General features: G+C 41.6%; 1 protein-coding gene across 1 annotated transcript in view; it reads left to right on the top strand.

Moving 5' to 3' along the window:
- Positions 1 to 16,051, top strand: part of crim1 (cysteine rich transmembrane BMP regulator 1 (chordin-like)) — a 45,581-nt gene extending 29,530 nt beyond the window's left edge. The window contains exons 9-15 of the mRNA XM_042500845.1: positions 3,422 to 3,543; positions 5,083 to 5,301; positions 7,090 to 7,305; positions 9,014 to 9,235; positions 10,544 to 10,666; positions 11,053 to 11,231; positions 12,427 to 16,051. Of these exons, the coding sequence (XP_042356779.1) occupies positions 3,422 to 3,543; positions 5,083 to 5,301; positions 7,090 to 7,305; positions 9,014 to 9,235; positions 10,544 to 10,666; positions 11,053 to 11,231; positions 12,427 to 12,615 (1,270 nt within the window). The 3' untranslated portion in view covers positions 12,616 to 16,051. The remainder of the gene's footprint in view (positions 1 to 3,421; positions 3,544 to 5,082; positions 5,302 to 7,089; positions 7,306 to 9,013; positions 9,236 to 10,543; positions 10,667 to 11,052; positions 11,232 to 12,426) is intronic.
- Positions 16,052 to 17,899: the final 1,848 nt, after the last annotated feature.

Below are 17,899 nucleotides of genomic sequence, written 5' to 3'. Positions count from 1 at the left end.
CTTCATACATTAACTCAGTATTCCCCATATATTTTATTTAATCCTATTTTATTGTACAGTTGCACACAGTGCATTCTCTCAGTTCCTCCTTGTCTCTCTCTCTCTCTCACACAAGTGAGATAAGAATTAGCTAACTAGCCAACCCACTCTCCTTTGACCTCACTCCCTGTTGCTGTAGACTGCCTCCCCAGGAGAAGAGAGGCAGCAGTAGGTCGGGATAAGGACCTTCGGCCGGTGACTGTAGCAGCTCAAATTCGGACAGCCCACCCTCTCAGCGCCAGGCGTCACAGAGGGCCGGGTGCCAGCAGTAGCACTACATCTAACCTCTGTAACAGCAGAAACAGAAAGTTTGCTGATCCGGCGGGGAGTCAGGGCTGGCCTGTCCCCCATAACTGGGGTTTGCGCTGGTTGGGAGAGTAAGGCGGAGGACACACTGTGTTTCTAGGCTCTCAGTAAAGTTAGCAACATTTCTGTCCTTCCTTAAAGCATTTTGCCAATATCTCTAACACTGAATCAGGTGCTTACCAAAGGGACATGCACATGTGCCTGCTTTTGTAGAACAGCCAATAGGAATGCCATCTCTGAAATGGCCTCAGCTAAACTTTCTAAAAGCTACAAAAAAACCTTTCTTAACCTAAAAAAAGCCAAGAGGAGGTGCATAATAATAATAATAATAATAATAACAACAACAACAACAACAACAACAACAACAATAATAATAATAATAATAATAATAACACAATAATAACAACTTTATTTATATAGCAACCTTTAAAAACAGAGTCTACAAAGTGCTTTGACAAACAAAGCAAAGCAGAAATGGGATACACAGACGACGATACAACAGAGAGCCAAACAGTCCTATTGAACACATGCGAAAAGAAACTAGGGTGGAGTTAGAATAAAATTAAAAACAAGTGGACAAATAATGCAAGATGCAGGAGGCATAATGTCAAATAAAATAATACAAAGAGATAGCGCAAAAACAACAGAAACAATACAAGCAATCAAACAACAAAAAAAATAGATGAAATGAAAATAAAAAAGAAAGAAATAAAAATACATAAAATAAATCTTTTAAAAAATTAATAAAAAAATGACATCACATAAAAGCAAGTCTAAAAAAAAAGGGTTTTGAGTTTCTCAGTCCACTTGCATTACAACATTCTCAAATTTTATCATGGGATTTTCACACAAGGATGCTAAAATGAAACTGCCTACCCCAGCTCTAACAAAGTTTCCCCCATCAGTCACCCTCTGTATTTAAACTGGTATGGTTGAATGAAAAGTTCAATATGTTATCAAGTGCTTGTTTGGTCCTGGTGAAAAGGAAGTCAAACAGGCTATTGCAACAGCAGTTTCCCATCCAAGATCAAAGGGCCTACCTTGGTGGCCAATCCCAGGTCTCTGAATCTGTTTGTGCATGTTTGTGTGTGAGTAATTCACTGTGAGGTCCGCACCAGCCTCTCAGCCCCCCTTGCAACTCCTCTCCTCCTAATCCCATTTAACCCAATCAAACATCTGGAAGTGCTCTCTACAGGCACTGCTTGGTCCCCAGGCACCACTCTCATTTCATAAATCATCGTTCAGTCTCAAAACAACGATCAAAAACACATCAGGACAAAAGCGGCCTTTATGAAACGTATACAGTTGGGATTCTTTCGGGTATCTCAACCATGCATGCTGTGGAGCCACGGCTCAAGATGGGCCCGATATGTCTGCACAGGATACCAGAGGAGCGGAGAGCAGAGGAGAGAGGAGTGGAGAGAGGATGAGGGGGACCCTGTGGGGAAAAGAAGAAGCAGGAAGTCCTGGCTTTATCCTTCATAAGCAGCTGTTTAGGTCTAGCCTCAGAAGTCCTGAAATCCTCTGAGAGCCTGCCAGCCTTACAATGCAGATCTGTCTTCTCACACAGGACCTCTGCAAGCAGCCACCACAACGAAACAAAAGGGCACAAAGAGTCCCTGTGTTTATACTGGTTGTATTGATGACATCCTGTGAGTACTGTAATGAATATATCCAAAACTGAAGGTCTCCAAAGCGCGATGAATGTAAACTGTGAGCACTCCTCTCTCTAGTGTTAACAGTCCAGATGAAGGACACTCTCAGGGCAGCTCTTACAGCTGAAGTTGTGTTTTCCATCCTTCATAGCTCAAAATCATCACTGTGACCTCAGGGGGTCATGAATGGCATTCTCCTGGCCATCACAGTTGCTGCACACTGGAAATTGTGCCGAGCCAGCAGTCCCCAGGGCCTCGAGGGCCCCCAGTGCCTCCCCAAGCCCCCTCTATCCCCCTGGAGCCCAAAGCGCTGCTTGGCATTCCACACACCATCTTTAAACAAAGCCTTGCTCTAAGGTCGCAGCTCTCTGTCTCTGTATTTGTACAGTGAGGCGCTGGCCAACCCTCACAGTGTTGTTTCAATAGCTGTTATTGCTGTTTCAGCATAGATAGGGTCCTCTGTTTGCCTGAGATGCTCCGTCCTCTTTATGGGACGCAGCACTGTCCATGACTTCAAGGGCTTCTTTTTTATAAATGCTGGCCTGGCAGATGAAGATTAATGAAGTCATTACCCGGGCCCTAATGAGGCCACTGCTTCATAAAATGGATATCATCACTTACCTTGAGGGAGAGACACTAGGGAGGCTGAGAGAGGCTGAAAGAGACAGGGAGGGAGAGACTGGGTGTCTACAATGTAAGAAGTGTAGATACAGGTCATTCTTTTCATCTGTTTTTCACAATTTATCAACCTGCAGCTCATCCATGTTTTATTAGGCAGATAATTGGATCCAACTGCTCCTATTTTTAGCCTTTTGCACTTCAAACTTCTCTCTGTGTTTGTGAGTATATCCCTTTAATGCTCTTACAACTGGACTCAAGTTAATTTCTGCTCAGTTTACATTGTCATTTAATTTACCTCACTATCAGAGGACTCTCTCTGTTTGTTTGTCTGATCTTCTCTGTACTTCCCAATCAACAAGCCCGCATTAGCTCTTATCTTTGGTGCTCTTATATGTCCACCAAAGGCTTTTGGAGCAATAAGGATGGCAGCAGGGTGAATTGAAAGCATCTGAATTGGCTTTAGATTGCTCCTTCCAGAGTCTTTGGGGTTGGTATGATGTGCAAACCACAGGGATGTCACGTGTCGGCCTTTTATTTGGCCTTCTTCAAAGGCGGCTAATATTGAGAGGGGGAAAGCAGGTCCAGATGTTGATTATACCAGACTCGAGCATCTGGGTTTTACTCACTCACAACACAATGTTGCTCCCTTAGACCTCTGTTTATCTTGGAGGAATCCTCATTGTTAATCTACATTTAATTATTTGAGCTGCACACGAGTGGCTTTATTTATATATGTGTGAGTGAGTGTGACTTTATATATGTGTGTGTGCTTCATCGTGTGTATGTCTGTTGCCCTGCAGGAGAAACAAGCACGGCTGCGAGATGTGTCGCTGTGTCAAGTGTCCCCCCTTCACCTGTGACAAGCACTGCAGCGATGGCTATCAACAGAACAGGAAGGGCTGCTCCATCTGCATGTGTAAAGGTAACTGATCTGATCTGATGTAGAGATCACCTGCTGCAAAATGCAGAGAAACACATCTAACCATTGGCTATATACACACACACACACACACACACACACACACACACACACACATATATATATAAATGTATATGACATCTGGGCACCACCGCTTTCTGTAGCTGAAATAACAGATCAAATGGTAAAACTAAGTAGTGCTCATCAACTATAAACCAGGATTGCGTTACTGAGTTGCATATTTCTCACCTCAGATATTTTCAGAGACATGTTTTAGCTTCACGTTTAACTGTAATACGAGGTGCAGCTGGCTGCCATTGCTTCACACAGACTGTTCTACATTACGTCAGGCGCATAGCATTCTGGTAGTTGTAGGTTTTCTACCTCTTGAGCAGAAGCACCCTTTTCTCTTGAAGTATTACTTTAAGAGTTTTATGAGTAACTCTGGCACATAACTAAAGTTCCACCACAAAGTCTTACTTGTAAGCAGTGTTCAGGTCAGAGGATGGTGCGAGATAGGAGAGCTCTGTTAGAGTTGAATTTGTGCCACTAAGCTGCAGCTTTGATTTCCTGTGACCTTCTGCTGCTCCACTGAGGTGACTTTTTTGGATGCTTGTTTTGGTTCTTGTTGGTGTTTAGCTCTATCCAGGGGCTGTGTGTGCAACTCTAATTAGATTCCCTCAACCCCAAGTTTAAAGCAAGTATGCAGATGCCATATTTGCGCTGCACCACATTTTATGTGATGTGTTTATTTTGCCAGTTTGGCTGCATTATAAATATTTCAGATTCAAATATACTTGTGGTTTTCCTGTATGGTAAGGTGATCAGTGCAGCTGGCTCCTCATCTCCTAAAACACACACTCTCACACCAGGGGCTACTGCAAATAAACTGCTGTTTACCTGATTTGGAAACTCTTGTATAAGTCTCTGTGTGGACTGTTAAAATATTTAGGGATAGGAAACTTTTTTTGGAAGTATATTTTTTGTGTGTAATGAAAGAGAAGAGACAAGAAACATCTGCCTGAACTCTGCGACTTCGTACAGTTCACAGTGTTTGTTCCAGATCCCAGTGGATCCCTACAAACTTTAAGAGCCCTGTTGATTTTAACACATGCTGGGGCCCACTTATTCGCAACTTGGGCCCTTAAGAGTAAGATCTACATGTCCCTCAGCTACAACTTTTTAGTTTTTTTGTCAGCTGACAAAAACTGTTAGAAATGTATTAGGCTCTATTCGTGGCTGGATTATAAATTGATTATTCTGACATAATAACTCAATAAAGGAGGATCAAATATTCTTGACCGATGAATGTCCCAGTATATGGAACCATAACCACTTCAGCCTCTAATGAAATTGGACCTATTTCAATAATACTGGCCTGTTTTACTGTAAATCATAAATGTACGTAATGAAATTTCCACAGTGAATTTACAAGGTTCCTCGCTCTCACAGGCTCTGTTGCTTTTTGAAGTTCTGCACAGCTATTCCATGAGTCCTCAGCCACCCCACTAATGCCTGTGACTTTCATCTTTGTGTTTCTAGAAAGTGGCCACGTCCCAAGCACCACTGCCCTTGCCCCAATGCCCAGCTATTGCCTCACCTCCAATGGACACCGATACGAGGAGGGTGACGGCTGGCACGACGGCTGCCGCGACTGCTACTGCCACTCTGGACGGGAAATGTGTGTGCTCATATCCTGCCCCGTACCCAGCTGTTCTAATCCAGTTGTGAGGCCTGACCAGTGTTGTCCTACATGTGAGGGTAAGTGTCTGCAATTCCACTGTGACTTAATTTTACGTTGAGTTTTAAAGGATATTACCATTTTTAAGGTTATCCTGGTTTCATATGAGCATGATTCCTGGTCATTCAAACTTATAGTGTAGGCCACTATTCCTACTAGTGCAGGTCAGGGTTCCCACTGTCATGGAAAAGCTGAAAAAAAGTCATAGGATTTTACAATCTCATTTGTCAGGCCTGAAAAAGTCATGAAATTGGTGTAAGTCATGGAATTTTGTTGTTTGTAATACAATTATTTTTTTCATTAATCTTCTGTAGAAAACCAAGGCTTAAAAAGCGTATGCCTAAATTATTTTCCAGACTTGCATGCAAAAAATAGTTTATAATCAAATGCATTATACACAGATAGTATAATTGATTCCATTTTGTCTCATATCTGAAAACCAGTGCCAGAATTAAATACTGTAAAAAAAACAAACAAACAAACAAATAAACTCTACCAGTAGTGTTAGATCAGTTTGACTGTTTCTTGTGCAGTTAACCTCTTGGAAAGTTCTTACCAGGAAATTACAACACAATGAATTAAGGCCATGGCTCCACAGGTACCTACATACAATATCTCATCTGTTATTAAATTTGAACTAACATCTTTGGACTCACCTAACCCTTAAAAAGCTGAAAAAATTGGCTTGATTTCTGAAAAAAATGTGGAAAGAAGGCAAAGAGCAACACAAGAACTGATCCAAAAATTTGCAAGAAATTTTGTTTAAAAAAAAAAGTACAAGAAAATAATTATAATTAATAGTATAAATTAGTAAGAAAAAAACAGACAAATAGTATTGTAAAAACAACGAAATGACCTGGAAAAAGTGCTTACGTATTATATTAATTCTGTAACATTATATATATCGTTTTCCCCTAGCTTTTGTCTTCTTTCCCAAGACATTTTTTCTCTAGCTTTTTAAAAATTACTTTCTAAATCTACTAATTTCTTGCAGTTTTTGAAACATATCTTACTAAATTGCTTATCGCCTTCTCTCCATGTTTTTTAAAGAAATCACACCATTTTGCTCAGGCTTCACAGGTTTAAATACTTGTGAAAGGCATCTGAAAGCACCACCAACAGTGATGTCACTCCAGGTTTCAAAGGGTTACACACTCGACTACCTGTCAGAAATGGTTGTGAATAATACACAAGCTTGCTTACACGCACACAAAACTCTTGGCAACCCACAGCATACAGTCCCCTGACAGCTCATTCATCTGAGATCTTTGGATCATTAGCTAGCTTTTAGGCCTTTGACTTGTTGACTACTTTGACTGTCAAACACACAGTCTCTGTCTGTTTCTCTAAAAATGGAAGGCACACTGATCCACACCCACATTTTTTTTTTTAAATCCACAACCCTCCAACTCATGCTGGATATTTATGGAGAAGTGACTCAGTTGGCTGTTCAAATATTTAGGAGTGAAAGAATGTCTACAACTATCAGAAGCTACACACACTTTGCAGTCAGGGGACAACAGGTTAACTCTTTGCAGATGTCTGCTACTCTGCTGGACACAAAGATGTTTTCAACTGTCAAAACACAACTTGGACGCCACCCGAAACTGCCCAAGGCTTCTTTCTAATGTCAGCGGGTCTCCCATGGGTCTTAATTCGAGTAACCTATGACAGTGTTTACTGTTGTTTCACTTTGTCATCTGGTATTTATTGTTATGGGCTGAGTGAATGTTTGGCACAGACCAGAATGTGAATTTGAATACACACACGTGACTGTTTTTTTCCCCTCGCTCCTCTTTCTCCTGCAGATGAGTCAGGCAGCGGTCAGCCAGAGGGGATGGACATGGTGGTGTGCAGAGCCCCTGGGGGGGAGTTTTACGTGGAGGGGGAGACCTGGAACCTGGACGAGTGCACACGGTGTACCTGCAGGAAAGGACGTGTCCTGTGTGACACTGAAGTGTGTCCCCCAGCTCTCTGCCAGACACCGATCAGGAACAAGGACACCTGTTGCCACGTATGCCCAGGTAACAGAAAACAGGAATGCAGGGGTAATTTCAGATAAAACTCAGCGGGCAACAGAATTAGGGGTTGTGAGCAGGAAAGTATAAAGCTGTTTTGGATGTTCTATCAGCATGTGGTTTTGGAAGGTCTTGCATGTTGCACTCTGTCGGGCAGTTTTATGTTAGGCACACAGACTCATAAAGAAACCAGCCAAGACCGGTTGGATTTACATCCTCCAGGCAGGCAGCAGCACATGTGGACTGCTTTCACCCAGCGGCCCAAACCGGCGCTTCATACATAGCTTATAGCTGGAAGGCTGAGAATGCAACCAATTTTGCTGAATCTGTGCTAATGCTCCCGTTATGGGAATAAACTTTGACACAAATGTCTAGGCGAAAACCGCACGCATATTTTATTTACAACTGTACCCAAACACTCTAGCCTCTTCTCATACACTTAGAGTCAACATATCCCAAGCACTCCCGAGCATGAGGCCGACAAATCAGCAATGCATGACTGCGCCTGAGAGTCGCTCCTTGAGAATGCCGGGCCGCCTTATCGCTGCATCTCCCTTCACAAAAGCAGATTGTCAGAGGCCGGCCTTTGATATATGTATGGGCCTGGTCACCAGGAATGTGGGAATAATACACATCTCACTGACAGGCCCTATGATGTATGTGTACAATAGGGTAGTGCAGTGTGTACAACCTCGCCAAAGTCTTTGGTCGTGAGGAGGCCATAGATCTCAGGCCTGCGGGGTATGAGGAGACGGAGAGATAAGGCCTTTCACTGAGCTGACATCTGCCATATGGAGTCACTTGTGCTTGTGTTTAACATACAGTAAAGCATCTTATCTTGAACGTAACCCTAAAGGCCTAATAACTTCAGTGGATTGAGATGTTATACAGATGGGATAAATACAGCAGTCATGTAGAAGCAGCTATATTTAACTCTGACAGTTTTTTTCCTTTGAAAATGGCAGTGCTCCTCAAGCTTAAAGGGATAGTTCAGATTTTTTTGAAGTTGGGTTTTATGAGGTACTTATGCATAGACAGCATATTACAAACAGCAGTTGTAAGTCAGCATACCTCCACTTTGGAGAAGCAGGCTGGAGTTCAACATGGAAGCTAAGCAATGTACTGCTGTGAATGGGGGAAGCCACTAAATGTATTTTAGCCCCCGAAGAAAAGTCAATTTAAGTGAACTACCTTAAGAGTGTTCTTCTAAGCGAAACTCTGTTAAGAAAAACATTGATTTAACATCGCTGAACACAGGAGCTGCTGGTCAACCGCTGCCTCAATAAGTTAGCTTGTGTGACTTTGGTGTTTAAAAGGGTTAGTTCTGATTCATCAAAGCCACACAATAATAATAATAAATAATAAACAATAAATTATAGTAATAATAATAAATTACAGGCTGTGTGATGGGAAAGTAAAGTGGTGAAAATACTTAAACTGATCCTGATTTTTTCAAGTCAATAAAATATGTTTTGTTGCTGAACCTTTCACAGCAGCACATTGCTTGGCATGCTGACTGTCGTCTACTGTATGTCACATACCCCCACTTTAAAAAATATGAATTATCTTTTTAACTTAAACTATAACCTTATATACCAAGTCCTGTTAAGCAAGGAAAGAGCCTGGAAAATGACCTAGCAGACAGCCGTGTGTCTTACCTCAACCTTTGTGAATTTTCATTATGAACCCTGTTTATACTTGTGTGCAACCACAGAGGAGACGCTGAGCCCCTTGCTGCCAGTGAACAACAGCCAGCAGGAGTACTGCATAACTATCGAAGGAGACGTGCTGCTGGCCGGGGACTCCTGGAAGGCCAACGCCTGCACCAGCTGCACCTGCAACAACGGCACCATTCAGTGTTTCTCTCAGCGCTGTCCGGCTGCCAACTGCCGGGTGCCCGTCTTACGCAAGGGCCAGTGCTGCCCACACTGCCTCGGTGAGTATTTAGGTGCGCCTCATTAAAGAGAAAGCTGCCTTTAGAAGGACTCGTGCCAAAAAAAGCTGCTTTGAATATTTTTATTACACCAAAATATACTCACCTTTAGGTTTATACACTAAATATGGTTCATATTGGTTTATATTACATGCTAAAATGTAGTTTATGTAACACTTCCACAAGCTGAGAGCAAGAACTGTCAGAGTTTTTAAGTAAGTACCACTGGAACAAGGCACAGCCTGTTGTTGGGAAAGTTCTAATTCATAATGCTACTTGTCAAAAAGAGGGCGTAACTGAGGGAATGCCGGTTACCAGACTGGATGTGTGTGTGTTTGTTCATTAGACATAGCCACTCTGGCGCTACATGGGCAAACACCATCATTCGCAACAACATTCCATGTGACATACACACACACGCTCGGAGCAAAAACATTCCTCAAGCATCCGCACATTCACACGTGTTTCCTGTCGCCGGCTGGATCGGCCCCGCAACGCTCACTGTGCGGCGGCACAGGAAGGCAAAGCTCCATGTCAGCTTTTCCTATAGAGGAAAACCTCAGCATAGGCTCCTATTGTTCACCCTGATATGTAGCCGTTTTCTGGCCTTTGTTTTTGTTATTTGCTCACTGGAAAACAGCTTTTTACGTAATGCCTTTTCAAGGCAGTGCAGTGGAATTTTAGGGCAGTGTTTCCCAACTGGTCCAGCCACGGGGTTTCTCATTGGTCATTGGTTCAAGGCCCACACATAAGATATATTACCACATACTCAATTATATTTTACAGAATGTAAACAACATGTGGGCCTAGAACAAAATAAAATGAAACATATTGCAAGAATAAGGAGTAATTACTTACGATTTAATGAATAAATAGCATTGCAACCAAAAGAAGTGTATATTATTTCTTTAAGATCATGCAGTTTCAAAAATGCTGCAAAGACACAGCAAGTTGCTCGGCCAAGTAATACCAAGAACAAGGCAATAAGATAGTTGCTGTACTAGAAAAAAAAAAACTCATGCTACAGCAGGAAACAACACTTCAAAATTAAAGCTCTGCTGGAAATTCACACTACTTTAAAATGAAGCGTGTTCCTGAGTTACTTGCGGTCCATTGAGAATGGACCAGCAACCCACTTTTAGACTGTAAGCCACCAATTGTGAACCATTGGTTTTAGGGGACAGCTCCTATAAATGCAGCTTATTCGTCGAGACACAGAGGAGTTCAAACGGTGACTCTCAGTCTGAAATGTTTATATGTGGAGTGTTTCTCCAGTGATATCAGTAATGGATCTTGTTCCTTTTTCAACAGAAATTACAACGTCAGTTCCGGTGATGGTGTCCACCAACGCCCCCAAGACAACAGCCTCTGTTACAGTGGAGACTGCGCTGTGGATCACCACTGTCACTGTACCACCCATCATTGCTGATACTGGTACCTGTGCAATAAATCCCCCCACACACTCTGCTGTTTCTATTCCCTTTAGTACACTGTGTAGTGGTAACTCAATCCTAGTTATTGGCGTCATTGTGTGTACTTTCCCTGTCAATCCCTCTAAATGTTTATACTAATAAAGAATGTTTGGGCTGCCTTGATGAATGAGTGAAACTTATACTCACTTATGTTAAACCTAAACAATAATAATAAATGGACTCTGCCTAAACATTAGACACCCAGTGTTAATTTTTCTCTGTTTGAGCTGGGATGTCTGCCAAAAAAAAGAAATGAGCTGTTTTTTGATTTAGATTTGGTTAACAGGGTGGGTATGGTACTGAAAAAGTAATAGGGTATCTGATATTAATGTTGTCTGTGTCCCACAGATGAGCCAGGTTTGGGTGAGAATTACCCCAGCCAAACAGAGATGGCTGTCATCTACCAATCAGCAGCCTGGATCCTGGCTGGTCTCCTCCTGGCCATTATTATCTTCCTTGTTGTGGCGTTGCTCATCAACAAGAAGAAGAAGTGGGTGCAGATGTCCTGCTACAGCGCCCCGAAGAAGGTGAGAAGACATCTTTAAATTGCATGCTTAAAATACTGCTAAAGTTTACGCACTCCCTTATTTAACTAACGGTGTGGACGGTGTTAATGTGTGGATGGGTCACAGAGATTTCTCCTCAATTCTTCAGGTTCTGCTACAACCAGTGCTAAAGTTTTCATGATATTAGGATTAATGTTCTAGAACAGACCTTCGGGACTGCTGTGGTGACAAACCTTTAGCTGGTCAGGAGAAGTGTGGCTGCGTTGATGTTGTGCGGTGATACTGCACCCCAAGATGGTTCCAATTCATTCCAGAGAAGCTGTTCACCTTTTCGATTTTGTTCTGCGGTATGCATCTCACTGAGTATGCACAGTAGTGTTTATCCCGGTGGCGCCGCCTGTGAGTTCCCGCTTGGGTCATAGACTTCACATTGTCGCAGATTTTTAAATGTCTTTTCTTAGCTTGAGTAAAGTTTTCCAAATATAAGATCTCAGTGGCTCAAAAATTCATAACGGAACGAGTCTTAATCGACCCTGTTTGTAGTTTGAGGTGTCCTGTCAACAGTTTTAGACGTCTTTTTTATAATGGTGGCTTATAGGTAATACTGCAAGTGGCCCTTGAGAAAAATTAGCTGCAAGGCTGAGCATCTTCCCTGTCGTGACAGGCGTCTCATTTATTGGGTTCCAACCATAGTGGTCAGTAGAGGGCGCAGTCTGTGTGAGACAAAATAAAGGTTACGATATTTTAACTCTAATTCTAGTGGCGTAGGCTTAGGCTGGTGCTCCTATGCTGGGCTCTGCCTTTGCTAATAGGACTAAGGTTACAATATCGTAACCTTTTTTTGCCTTCATCATAGTGCAGTCAGAGAGTGACAGGAAGAGGGAGTGGGAGTGGGAATGGGGATGACACGCAGCAAAGGGCCGTAAGCCAGAATCGAACCCATGCCGCTGCAAAGGACTCAGCCTAAATGGGGCGAATGCTCTACTCCCTGAGCTAGAGGCTGCCCCTTGCTTCCCTTTTTCATGTTCTTTCAACTGGAACAAGGCCACATCCATCATAAAATCCAAAACTGTGTCAGAAAATCAGAACTAGAGTATTATCAGAAGCCATCTCACGCAAACTAAAATACATTTGTGAGCTTTCATCACGCTATGAAAGCCTGAACTGCTTCAGTCTAACAACAAGAGATTATGTTCTTTCTCCTTTTCCTGCTTAGACTGTGATCCTAAAGAAGCACGTCAACAAGAACTCAGTGGTCTACATGGAGCCTTCCAAGGAGAACAAATTTCAGAACGTGAAGAACGACTGCGGCATCATCCATTTCTCTCCAGAAATGAGCTCCACCTGTGCAGACAAGATGACCATCCCCAGGGCCAAGCTGGGCAATGACTGGACGCCACGCTAAAACAAACACAACAAGACACACAGCTACAAGTGTGCAGATCAGAGCTGTCCGGCACCTCCCACTCTCTCTCACTGACTGCTGTCTCCATGGTGATTAGTGCAAACAGTGCACACAAACACACCTTGGGTGCCACCTTGTTCCCACCCTTCTGTCTGTGTGAAACCGAGGATGCTCTACAAGAGACAAACCGAGTGACCTCTGTTTCTTTTAATATGTGTCCATATTGTTCTGTGCTTGGATCTTTGTGGTGGAGTGAGATGCTGGGAGGTGGATGGACGGGTGGACGTATAGAGGACACAGCCACTCCAATGCTTATTATTGCCTCCTTTTGAAACTGGAACTTTGAGGCAATAAGAGGAGCATAAAAGCTTTAGGTCAGGGGTTGCAGTTGAAAGGGGGTGTAGAGGATGCTGCCCCCCCCTGAATTCAGCAGTGCTTCATGGATGTAATCATCTTCATCAGCAGGGAGGCCAAAGGAACTGATAATCCTGTTGGACCAGCAGCCAAATCATAATAAGTCAACAGGCTTTACGTACACCCCCAGATCCAACCCCCTGCTTTAGAATGTGTGGTTTCCATCTTAGTTTTTGTATATTTTTACAGTATTTGTACTAGTTGTAGTGTTGTTCTTGGCCACCTCTCGTTTTTATTATGGGTGTCTCCGTGAGGCCAGATTGAAACATTTTGAAAATGCCAGTCTAAACATTCCCGCGATCAACTTCAGGAAGGACACGCTTCCCAAATAATAGCCCCGTTTCTACCTTCAGATGACCCGAGTCATTCCATTCAGAAAAAGTCCGACAGATATCTGCAATTCTATGAGATGAAATGTGAACTCTCGCTCTGAGCTCGTCCGCAATACGGTAGCCAGCGGTCTCCGTCTTTCCCCTGAGCCTCATCTGTCAAAGACTCTTCCAGAAGGAATCGGTTGTACTTCGTCATCACGATAATTGCTGAGTTGAAGTGATGTTCATCCAAGAAGTCATTTTTACTGACTGCAGAGTGGTGCCAGACCCTTCATCTGGACCTATGTGGAATGTCTTTAATATCATGCCTCACTCCTAACTTCATTCACAGTTGTGTGTTTGTGTGTGTTTGTGTGTGTCTGTGTGTGTGTCTGTGTGTGAAGGTACTGTTCACACTGAATGCTAGCATTAGTGATTAGTGTTGTTTCATTTTAAAGCCTTAATTCTATAGCCTTAATGAATATCTTGCTTTCATTTAGTAAGTGTGAGCCCATATCAAGGAATCTGAAAACAGTAATACATTCACCCAGCATTAAAGGTCGAGTGTGTGGGATTTAGGGGCATCAATTGGCAGAAATGTTTTATAATATTCACGACTATTTTTTTCATTAGTTTCTAATATAAACATTTTTTTCTAGTTCCTGCTTGGCTCATTGTGGTGTGACAGATTTTCAAATCGCTTTTCTCAGCTCAAGGAAAGTTTTACGAATATGAAACCATCACATGGTGGTTTCATATTCGTATGAATATGAATATGAATATTCTATTATGACACAAGTCATAATAGAAAAAGTCATAATTGACTTTGTTTGCAGTTTGAGGTGTTCTGTCATTCGTTTAATGGACATAGTGGTCTGTGGGGATTTTTGCTGCAATACCACTGCTGGAAAAAAAAATGGACATAACCCCGGGATTCCGCCAGCATCATGTCCAGAGCATTACGGCTGCGGCACTGTTTTGCTCCGTCCCCCACACGGCTCTCTACCCCACCAAGCGCGTCTGTTTAGTGTTTCAGATGCCCGTGCCGCGGCCGTAACGTGCCGCTGACGGACTCGGTGGAATTTAGGGGTAAGGCTGAGCGGCCTTCCTGGGCATACGCTATAATAAATCCATGGGCATGCCTCCTTCAAATTGTCAACAGTTGCCCAGCGTGCAAACCCAACACTGACTGTAGAAAGCCCGTACGCATTTTCGCATCTGCCACCGCAGTTCTACATGTTTGACACAGGAGAAATTTCGGTTCTACAACCTCAATGCTAGACACAAAACAAAACGTGTATTGCATGTTATATTATATACCTGTCAATAACAGCCTAAATCCTACACAGAAGACCTTTATGAGAAACTAAAAGTGTTGTCACATGTTCCTCAACTCTTCATTCACATGTGATTTATCTGTTGTGGAAGAGTGTAAAGTAGGCTTGTTAGTAACTGTACGTAATGGTACACACTACAACATCAGAGTATGTTAAAGAGACATAGCACTTTTCTTTGGAGCTCTTTGGGCTTTCTTTTGTCTTATTTTAGAGAGCTCCCTGCAGGATTCTTTTAGGGATAAAGTCCCTAATCAGGGATTTGATATCGGCATATTAAGCCCACGGAGATGTTAAACCACTCAAGTGAACATGCTGTTGCAGCTAGAGGCTTCTTACCAATCTGATCAGTAAGGAGCGGGGGTGGGGTCTGAGAAACATTACGAAACTAACTGTTGTTTCATAGGAGAAGGTTTGGGATCAGAGTTCTCAATCCATTGCCAATTTCTCAACACAAAGACCGTTCTGATGCCAAAATTGGTTAGAGACCAATTTATATTGAAGTGTTTTAGTAACTCAGTAGATTTGTGTCTGTTTGAATCATGACCATGTGCTTTAAAATGAAGAGGTGACTGTAAAAGCTTACGCAATTCTTTGTTCTTCTATGTGTAAAAAAATAGTTTAAATTAGTAGGACAGAAGAGTACCTTATTTATTTTTTCACATAGCTTTATTTATTAATACTAAACTATAGTTTGAGATTTTTTTTTCTTTGAAAAAATGAACTTTTGGTAGCCAAAGCTGCTGTACATTGTAGACTATTTACCATTTCTATCTGCTATATTCTATACAACCTTATTTATTTCTCTGTTGCAAAACTTGTAAATATGTTTCCTAGATGATGAACTGCAACATTTACACTTATTTTGAAAAATAAATGTGTGAACCAAAGTGGCTCCACTTGGATGATACTTTAACTAGCTGGGAGGAATAATTCCCTAAAATGCGGTGATGTCATTCAAGATGGTATCTGTTAGTGGTTTTTAACCCAACTTACAGAATTGCTCATGCACATCTGGTTTTGGATTTCTGCTTTAAGTGGGACTTTGTCTTCTTGTAGTTGCTTTAAATCTGGTCGTTTTCCCTTGTTTTCTTATCCCAGTAGCACTTGCAGATGTGTTTAGTGGTGGTAGGTTGTTTCATAGGGGGGCCTTCCTTCTTTCTTTTTTCACCCTCTCTTTTCAAACTCTTTTTTTCCTCCTCCTTTTAACTCAGTGTTTTTTGTAATCTTCTTAATTTTTCTGCACTTAAAGTGTTTTATGCAGGAAAAAAATGTCCAACAAAAGCTCACCGAAATTGGCAGGTGAGTTGAAATTCCACCCAAACATTTGTCATTTGTCTTTAAGTTTAAATTAAATAAATACTCATAAATAAAAAATGAACGAGGTAGTTATTACGACACTTGTTTGCACAGTTGCGGATGCTTTGTCTGAGCTTCGCTAAGCAGTTTTTGGATATTCTGCCACTAGAGGGGGCCACAAATGCGAAAAGTTTATTCAGCCTCGGGGATTAATACAATCTATAGTCAATGCATAAAATTTGATTATTGTAAGTGCTTTAAGATTAAAAAGACAAATAATACCCCAGTTTTGCACATGCAGTATTTTTATCTCAAGTTTGCAGAAGGTGTGAGAGATGCCATGCTGTAGAATGACCTTTTGGTGTGATTTTGGATGACATGCTACAGTATGACATTTAGGCGCAATTTCAGACATTCTATAGTATGATATTCTGGTGCGAATTGGGCCAACATGCTATAGTGTTACTTTTTGATGGAAGTTCAGATGACATGCCATAGTATGACATTTTTGTGCTGTTTTCGACGACATACTACAGTATGACTTTTTGGTGGGATTTCTGTTTTGGAGAAAATGCAATAGTATGACATTTTGGTGCAATTTCGGACGACATGCTGTTGTATGACGTTTTTGCACTATTTTAGTAGACATGCTACGGTATGAATGTTTTGTGCAATTTCGGATCACATGCAAGTTTAACTTTTGGTATTATTTCGGACAGCATGCTGCAGTATGACTTTGGTGAAATTTCAGACGACATGGTGTGGTGGGACTTTTTAGGGCATTTCAGGCCATTTTTTCTGACATGATAAATTATGAGGTTTATAGCCAATTTTGGCCTTTATTGCCTTTTTGTATACTATGATGCATCAACATGCTATTTTATGGGATTTGGAGATGTTTTTGGATGTTTTTTCAATACTGGATACAATGACATGCCTCTGTTGATAATATATTATGACCTTTTTGGTCATTTCTTCGATATGCTATATTATGGGGTTTTGGGCGGTATTTAATCGTTTTAAAGCTATGTCATGTCTCAGCACGCTATTTTATGCTATTTTGATGTGTTTTCAGCTGTTTTTGGGACATGCCGTTTTTTGACATGTTTACCATGCTCTAGCCTTGCTGTTTTGGTCATTTTTTCAACATGCTATAATATGTTTTTATGGCGTTTTTTGCATGTTTTAATGCTATGGCGTGTCTAAACAATGTATTCTATACTATTTTGGGGTGTTTTCAGCTGTTTTTGGGACATGCCACATTTTGACATTTTCCCATACTATAGCCTTGCTGTTTTGGTCATTTTTTCGACATGCAAAATTATGTTGTTGTTGGCCATTTTTGTACGTTTTAATGCTATGGTGTGTCTTAGTGGACTATTTTATGCTGTTTTGAGGCGTTTTCAGCTGTTTTTGGGACATGCCACTTTTTGACATTTTGCCATACTATAGCCTTGCTGTTTTGGTCATTTTTTCGACATGCGAAATTATGTTGTTTTTGGCCGTTTTTGCACGTTTCAATGCTATGGCGTTTATTAGCAAACTTTATTATACTGTTTTAAGGTGTTTTCAGCTGTTTTTGGGACATGCCACTTTTTGACATTTTGCCATACTATAGCCTTGCTGTTTTGGTCATTTTTTCGACATGCGAAATTATGTTGTTTTTGGCCGTTTTTGCACGTTTCAATGCTATGGCGTTTATTAGCAAACTTTATTATACTGTTTTAAGGTGTTTTCAGCTGTTTTTGGGACATGCCACTTTTTGACATTTTGCCATACTATAGCCTTGCTGTTTTGGTCATTTTTTCGACATGCGAAATTATGTTGTTTTTGGCCGTTTTTGCACGTTTCAATGCTATGGCGTTTATTAGCAAACTTTATTATACTGTTTTAAGGTGTTTTCAGCTGTTTTTGGGACATGCCACT

The sequence above is a fragment of the Plectropomus leopardus genome, chromosome 14, assembly GCF_008729295.1.
Source record: "Plectropomus leopardus isolate mb chromosome 14, YSFRI_Pleo_2.0, whole genome shotgun sequence".
Lineage (NCBI taxonomy): Eukaryota > Metazoa > Chordata > Actinopteri > Perciformes > Serranidae > Plectropomus > Plectropomus leopardus.
Note: the sequence above shows the minus strand (reverse complement) of the source record. Positions and strands in the feature narration are given on the sequence as shown.